Source organism: Miscanthus floridulus, chromosome 3 (assembly GCF_019320115.1).
Source record: "Miscanthus floridulus cultivar M001 chromosome 3, ASM1932011v1, whole genome shotgun sequence".
NCBI classification, from domain to species: Eukaryota; Viridiplantae; Streptophyta; class Magnoliopsida; order Poales; family Poaceae; genus Miscanthus; species Miscanthus floridulus.
This window is the reverse complement of record NC_089582.1, coordinates 8,001,082-8,007,868: the sequence shown is the minus strand read 5'-3', so window position 1 is coordinate 8,007,868 and position 6,787 is coordinate 8,001,082. Positions and strand designations below refer to the sequence as shown.

The 6,787-nt window shown below is 42.1% G+C and overlaps 1 protein-coding gene across 2 annotated transcripts in view; it reads left to right on the top strand.

The window, feature by feature from the left end:
- Positions 1-610: 610 nt before the first annotated feature.
- LOC136541321 (urease) overlaps positions 611-6,787 on the top strand; it is a 34,890-nt gene continuing 28,713 nt past the window's right edge. For both annotated transcript variants that reach the window (XR_010780333.1, XM_066533158.1), the window contains exons 1-9: positions 611-923; positions 1,529-1,602; positions 2,242-2,287; positions 2,449-2,554; positions 2,799-2,941; positions 5,656-5,766; positions 5,917-6,080; positions 6,170-6,545; positions 6,618-6,726. Coding sequence is in view for 1 of the 2 variants with exons in the window: in XM_066533158.1 (XP_066389255.1) it covers positions 798-923; positions 1,529-1,602; positions 2,242-2,287; positions 2,449-2,554; positions 2,799-2,941; positions 5,656-5,766; positions 5,917-6,080; positions 6,170-6,545; positions 6,618-6,726 (1,255 nt within the window). In the remaining variant the exon portion in view is untranslated. The remainder of the gene's footprint in view (positions 924-1,528; positions 1,603-2,241; positions 2,288-2,448; positions 2,555-2,798; positions 2,942-5,655; positions 5,767-5,916; positions 6,081-6,169; positions 6,546-6,617; positions 6,727-6,787) is intronic.

Here is a 6,787-nt window from a genome sequence, read left to right as displayed (position 1 = left end):
AGTTCTGGCGGCGCATCTCCCTTCCGCGGCGAGATCGCTGCACGCGAGGAACCGACTGTGCCCGTGCATGCGGATCGCTAGGGTTTTTTTTTCGAAAAAAGGGCAGCAGGTGGGAGGGTTTAGGCGCAAAATCGTTCCACCTCTCACCCCATCCATTGGATCAGCATCGAGTGGATTTGATTAAAAGTTTTCAAGTTTCCACGGGTTCCTGGTTTGCACATGATATGTTCCCAAGATATGAAGCCTATTTTTTATTCAAATAGCTCTATACGCGAAACACATAAAAATTATTGATATTTATGATATCATACAAATACTATTATATTAACTACGAAATACAAATACTATTATATTAACTACGAAATATATTTTTCTAATAAATTGATTTAGAGTCATAAATATAAAAATTATTGACTAAAAACTTGGTAACCACTCTAACTGTCACGTAACTTATAATTTTTTTTTTTGATAGAGGTAATACTACTGTACTCGTATAGAGAAAAGCTGATCCGCACCTCAATCAACAACAAAAAAAAAAAAAAAAAAAAAAAAAACGAGAGCCGGACTGGGCCCACGGTGACGGCACCCGTCGGCCGCAGATTCGCCCGAGATTCCAGCAAGTATCCAACCATACCGCAACTGCTCTGCTCCTCCCCGCCGGCAGCGCCAGCGACGACTTCTCCTCCTCCCCTTCTGCCCCGCTCGCTTTATCACCCTTCTCCTGCCCGCGACGGGGAGGCCACCGTTCCGATCCCCACCCCCTCCGCGCCGTCGACCTCAGAAGAGGAGGGGCAAACATGAGGCTGCTGCCGAGGGAGGCGGACAAGCTGGTGCTGCACCATGCCGGCTTCCTCGCGCAGAAGCGCCTCGCCCGGGGCCTCCGCCTCAACTACACCGAGGCCGTCGCGCTCATCGCCGCGCAGGTCAGTCAGTCCGCCTCCCTGCTCCCCGGTCAGGACGCGGCCGCCCCTCCCACCTCTGCTAGACTGCTAGTCAAAACGGGATACAGTGTGTGTGTGTTTCGCTGCGCATGCCCTCCCGCAAAGTCAATGCGGAAGTGGAACTGGCGCAGCTGATCAGTGCGACCGTTTTGTTTCTGCCTGGATCCGACATTCCGCGCCTTCTCTTGGGCGAAATGGCAGTGCGCTCGTGCCGTCCTGCTGCGTGCATAGTGATAGTGGGACGGATTTATCCTGATTTTATTGGAAGTAGCATGAGGGAGAGGGGCAAGTACTTGTCCCAGAAAGCAGCGCAGAGACGTTCCCCTTTTATATCCTAATAATAATCATAGACGTAGTATGTAGTGGATGTTCAGATTCTGGGTATTTATCAAACGGCAGTTACCTTTCCTGGAGAAGCCATTCAAAGGGGAATGGCCCCCAGATGAAAGGGAAGATGCTAACTGCATTTGGCCTCCTCTGCAAGGTGTTCCTGATTTTGCTGGCCTGGAGGCAACTTTGTTTTATTTGCATATTTGGTCTGGTTGGCACAGCTGAATTAAGACTGTCTCTCTCCCTGAATGACATAGATTCTTGAGCTTATTCGCGATGGAGACAAAACCGTGACAGACCTCATGGACTTGGGGAAACAGCTCTTGGGCAGGTGGGTTTACCTTTTAGTGAATTCCTTGCTACGTTTCCTGCATCATTACATTTATCCATAATGTGTGTACCATCAAAACTTGGCATTGCTTCACTCATCAGACGATAATGGGAGACTTTATCCTCAATTGCTTTCAAATTACTTTTACCGGCTGTCAAAATTTTTGACAGTACCTCACTTCTCAAATCTCAATGGATGGAGTAAAATGCCTACATGCCTCAAGAATAGCTTCACAGATATGTGCTTGACTGCTTGTTTCCAGTACACAGGTTATTATATGAGAATTTTTTTGGGGGTGGGGGTGGGGGGAGGGGGGATGGGATGTAGACTGCCTGGGTTATTTCATACATGCTCACAGCATTGTTTTGAGATGAAATATCTTTTAGATATGCCTTTTTATATGTCACAGTCCAGTGGTTACAACTTCATTTCAATGAATGTGTCAGTTGTTGCGCTGATCATCTACCTAAAGGGGAAAAGAAGAACAAACCATTATGTCTTGCTGAAATTCTTTTATAACTTTTATCCCATGCTTTCTTAGAGTGGGCATCTTGTGTTTCTGACTACTGTCTTCATGTAGTTGTTCACTTGCTGTGATATAATCTGACAGTTTTTTTTTTCTTTTCGTTTGCCTACCAGGAGACAAGTTCTTCCAGCTGTTCCATACCTTTTACATACTGTACAGGTGTTCTTTGCTCATACTATATAATACTTACTATTTCCATCCATATGCATCCAGATTTTATTACTGAAGCATTACATGGGCTCACAGAGTAGTAGGCAACTATGTATATTCTTAGAAAGATTTTTTAAAATATTTGTATCAATTTTCACCATGTGATCTAGGTTGAAGGAACATTTGTGGATGGAACAAAACTAGTTACTGTACATGACCCTATTTCCTTGGATGACGGAAATTTGGAGCTAGCATTGCATGGTTCTTTTCTCCCAGGTCATTGATTCTGATCAGCATAACTGGTTCAGTTATGTTCATAATTTTTCTGAATTATATGGTTACAGACTTACTTGATTGATGTGGTTATGGAGTCTGTGGAGATCTACCTTTTTCAGAATGCTTTTCGAGGGCAGTTCTGTCCCTGAAAGTCTTTCATGTATTGTGCTATTCAGTAAGAGTTCATTAATGGAGAAAAGTAAATAAAAAAAGGACTGTACACAATATCATTTAAATGTTGCAGTGCCTTCACCCGAAAAGTTTTCCAGCGATGATGTTGAAGAATATCCTGGTGAAATACATTACAGTTCTAGTCGCATAGTTCTAAACCTTCATCGCAGGGCTTTAACTCTGAAGGTTGTTAACAAGGCAGACAGACCCATTCAGGTGAGCATGCCTAGATATTTTTGTTTGGACCTTGGTGCAAACCTGCAATGATTTTCTTTCCTACTTATCCTTTTGCTGTCAAAATGAAAAATGGTAAGTAATTTCTTTTGTTAAATTTCTAAAGAGGAGATAGGTAGGCTTAAACTCATTCTTGAAAATTGAAATTGCATTCCTAATTGTTAAATTCGGTTTTACTCATTCAATGCCATGTTGGCATACCTTCTGGCTAATGTTTTAACATCCAATACCACTTGTGTCGAGACATGTTTTTGAACTGGCAGACATGTAATAACGTTGTTATATTACTACTAGATTCAGAGAGCATTAAACTTAGATCCTTCTTCAAGTCCAAAACTTCAAAGATCTGCTTCTTGATTCACCACGTATAACTCACCGATTGGACAAGATCATAAAGCACCACACAAGCATCCATGCAATCATACACAAAGCAAACAATAGATCTAAATTAGAACAATACATCAATCATAGAAAAATAAATAAAAGAGTTTGAAACACGACTCTACGCATCACTACGAACACACAGTCGCGAGAGACACGCTAATAAGAGCTACGGTTTGAAAGAAACGGCTACCGAAAGATCTACTCATAAGAGAAAATATAAAACTATAAGCTTCACGTGTTTTAACTATATAAAAGCTTATATAAATTGAATTAAGTCAAATTTAGATTTGAATTATAAAACTAAAGTAAATCAAATCATATTTTATTTATAAAATCCAGTTGCATAATTATTATTCAAATTAGAAGTTAAACCATGAAATTCCAGTATTAGTGACATGATAAACATTGTCACTAACACGTAGATCTCGTTGTAATGAATCTAGCACAACTTGAACGGGTCAATTCGGAGCTAAAACGTAGAAGATATGAATTAAACAAGATTTCCTTTAATAAAATAATAGATTAAATCTAACCTCGAATTTTAAAAGTTGAAAACATATTTAACAGTAGTATAAACATGTAGATTACTTAATTATGAACCTAACGCAAGTTGAACGGATCAAATCGGAGTTAAAACGGAGATTTTATGGCTAAAACAAGATCAAAACTGTAAATAGGTGAAAACGTATTTTTGAAGTTAACCGAACAAAATACGCTTTTAAAAGAAGAAAACATAAACTGTGAAATACGCAGTGGACCGCGGGTTCTATTTTGAAGAAACCGAGGGGCTCTTATGAAATTAAGCCACGCGAAGGGGTATCAAGCCATATCGACCGTAGGATCTAGATTAGACGGCGGGGATTAGAGGAGGGAGGGAAGGAGGGCGCGGCTGGCCGGAACAGTAAGGCCGGCGCGGTGGAAGCCATTACTGCCGGCGTGAAGCTCGCCGGCACGCACGGGGAAGCGCATACGGCCATGGTTTTCAACGGGAAAGGCACGGGGTGAAAGAGGAGGTTGAGGCGAGCCCACCTAGGGCACTGGTGGGGGCCTCCAAGCACCAGAGACGGCGCGCGGCTTGGCGTGTCGACGGCGGACGGCGACGCGAGCTTGCTAGGGCAAGGGCAACGGTTGCGGCACTTTTAGGGTTGGGGTAGAGAGGCAGCGCGGTACGGCTCGGCTTATATGGGGGGCCAGGCGTAGCGCGCACGGCAAGGACGCGGGACGGGGGCAGCACGGACTCCAGGCGGCGGCGGTGGCGGAGTCCAAGCGGGTAACGAGCTGGTGGAGGGGATGGAGCTGACAAGGCGGCCCCACCTGTCGGCGCAAGTGAGAGGGAGGGGATACGCGGCGCGACAGCTTCGGGCTGGGCCAGCCCACGAGCGGAGAGGGGGCGGGTGACACTGGGCCGCGGGGATGGCCGACGTCAAGGCAGGGAAAGGAGGGAGAAAAGCAGGCCTACGCGTGGGCTGCTGAGGAGAGGGAAGCTGGGCCGCAGGAGAGGAAGAGCTGGGCCTGCGCGGGAGGAAGAGAAGCAGACCAGGGAGAGAAGAGAGAGTGGGCTGCGGCCAACTCGGCCCACGCGGGGAAAAAGAAAAAGATGGCCTTCGGGCTAGAGAGAGGGAGGAGAGTTTTCTTCTTTTCTTTTTTCCAAATCCTTTTTCTTTTCTTAATTCAAAACAAATTCAAATATGAACCGAATCAAGTATAAATATGATTTAAAACACACTTTTTAATTCAATTCAAAATGAACAATTTTGGTAGGCTTTCAAAAATAAATTTTACAACTTTTTAAATTATTTTATTTCCTAATTTTCTTTTCTTTTACTTCAAAGCCAACTTCAAAAGCATTTTGGAATATTTTCAATTTGAATCAAATCCACACCATTCAAAGAAACAAATGCACCGGCATGTATGCACAAACATGTTGCTACCTTATGATGAATTCTAATTTAATGAAAAATTTTATTTTCCTATATTTCATGAGCACAAAAATTCCTAAATTAATCATTTTAACCCTATTTTCAAAAGTACAAATTTTAGGGTGTTACACTCTTTCCCTCTTTCATTGAGTCAATAAATGTATTATCTTGGCCTTGTTCAAGTTAAAGTCCTCTTATTACTAAACTTTGTTTCTTGTGATGTTACTTTGATCCAACTAGCATTTTGGATGAATTTAAATACAATGTTTAATAAATTCGATTTAAATGGCATTACTCCCTCATTTACTATTTATTGAAGGTTTAAGCGTTTTTTTTAATTACAATCCTCTTGTAACCCTCATGAAAAATTTCAAATATTGTTTGACCTTGCAGATTGGAAGCCATTACCATTTTATAGAGACCAATCCTTACCTGGTTTTTGATAGGAAAAGGGCCTACGGCATGAGGTTGAACATACTTGCTGGAACAGCTGTTCGGTTTGAGGTGCTTTCATTCCATCCATGCTTATAGCAATTTTCAGTTTAAAGATGCTAAGACTATATTCTCATATTTGCCCTCCTACTTGTTTTAATAAATGTACTGCACATACCACTTTGAAACCCTCAAGAATCTGATATCTACATCTTTTTACAGCCAGGGGATGCAAAAAGTGTTACACTTGTAAGCATCGGAGGTCATAAGGTAATCAGAGGTGGAAATGGCATTGCTGATGGTCCTATTGACAGTTCACGGCTTAATGAGGTGATGCAGAAGGTTAATGCAAATAGCTTTGGACATGAAGATTATCCAGATGCAAGGTTGTTCCTTCCTATTTTATTGATAGCAAGCGACAAAATCATTTATTTTCTTTTCTTTGCCTAAATTTATCTTTTAAGTTTGTATGCAGGGAAGGTCTTATTGGTGATGGTCCATTTGACTGTACTGTTGATCGTGAGAAGTATGCGAGCATTTATGGACCTACCACTGGTGATAAGATTAGGCTTGGTGATACCAATCTTTATGCTGAGATTGAAAAGGACTTTGCCTTTTATGGTGATGAGTGCATATTTGGCGGTGGAAAAGTTCTGCGTGATGGCATGGGACAAGCTACAGGGTACCCAGAATCTTCCTGCCTAGATACAGTTATAACCAATGCTGTCATCATTGATTATACCGGAATATACAAGGCTGATATTGGTATAAAAGGCAGACTTATAGTTGCTATTGGAAAGGCTGGAAACCCTGATGTCATGGATGGTGTCCATAGCAACATGATTGTTGGGGTAACTAACTATTTCCTGAACGTTCCGTATTAATTTGCTAAAGAGAAGAGATAAAATTTCATGAAATTTCAGGTCAATACTGAAGTTATTGCATCTGAAGGCATGATTGTAACTGCTGGTGGCATAGATTCCCATGTTCACTTCATATGTCCTCAGTTGGCAGAAGAGGCAATTGCAAGCGGTTAGGATCCTTGACTTCTACTATATATTAGGGGCAACCAAATACACTTTTTAAGTTCGAT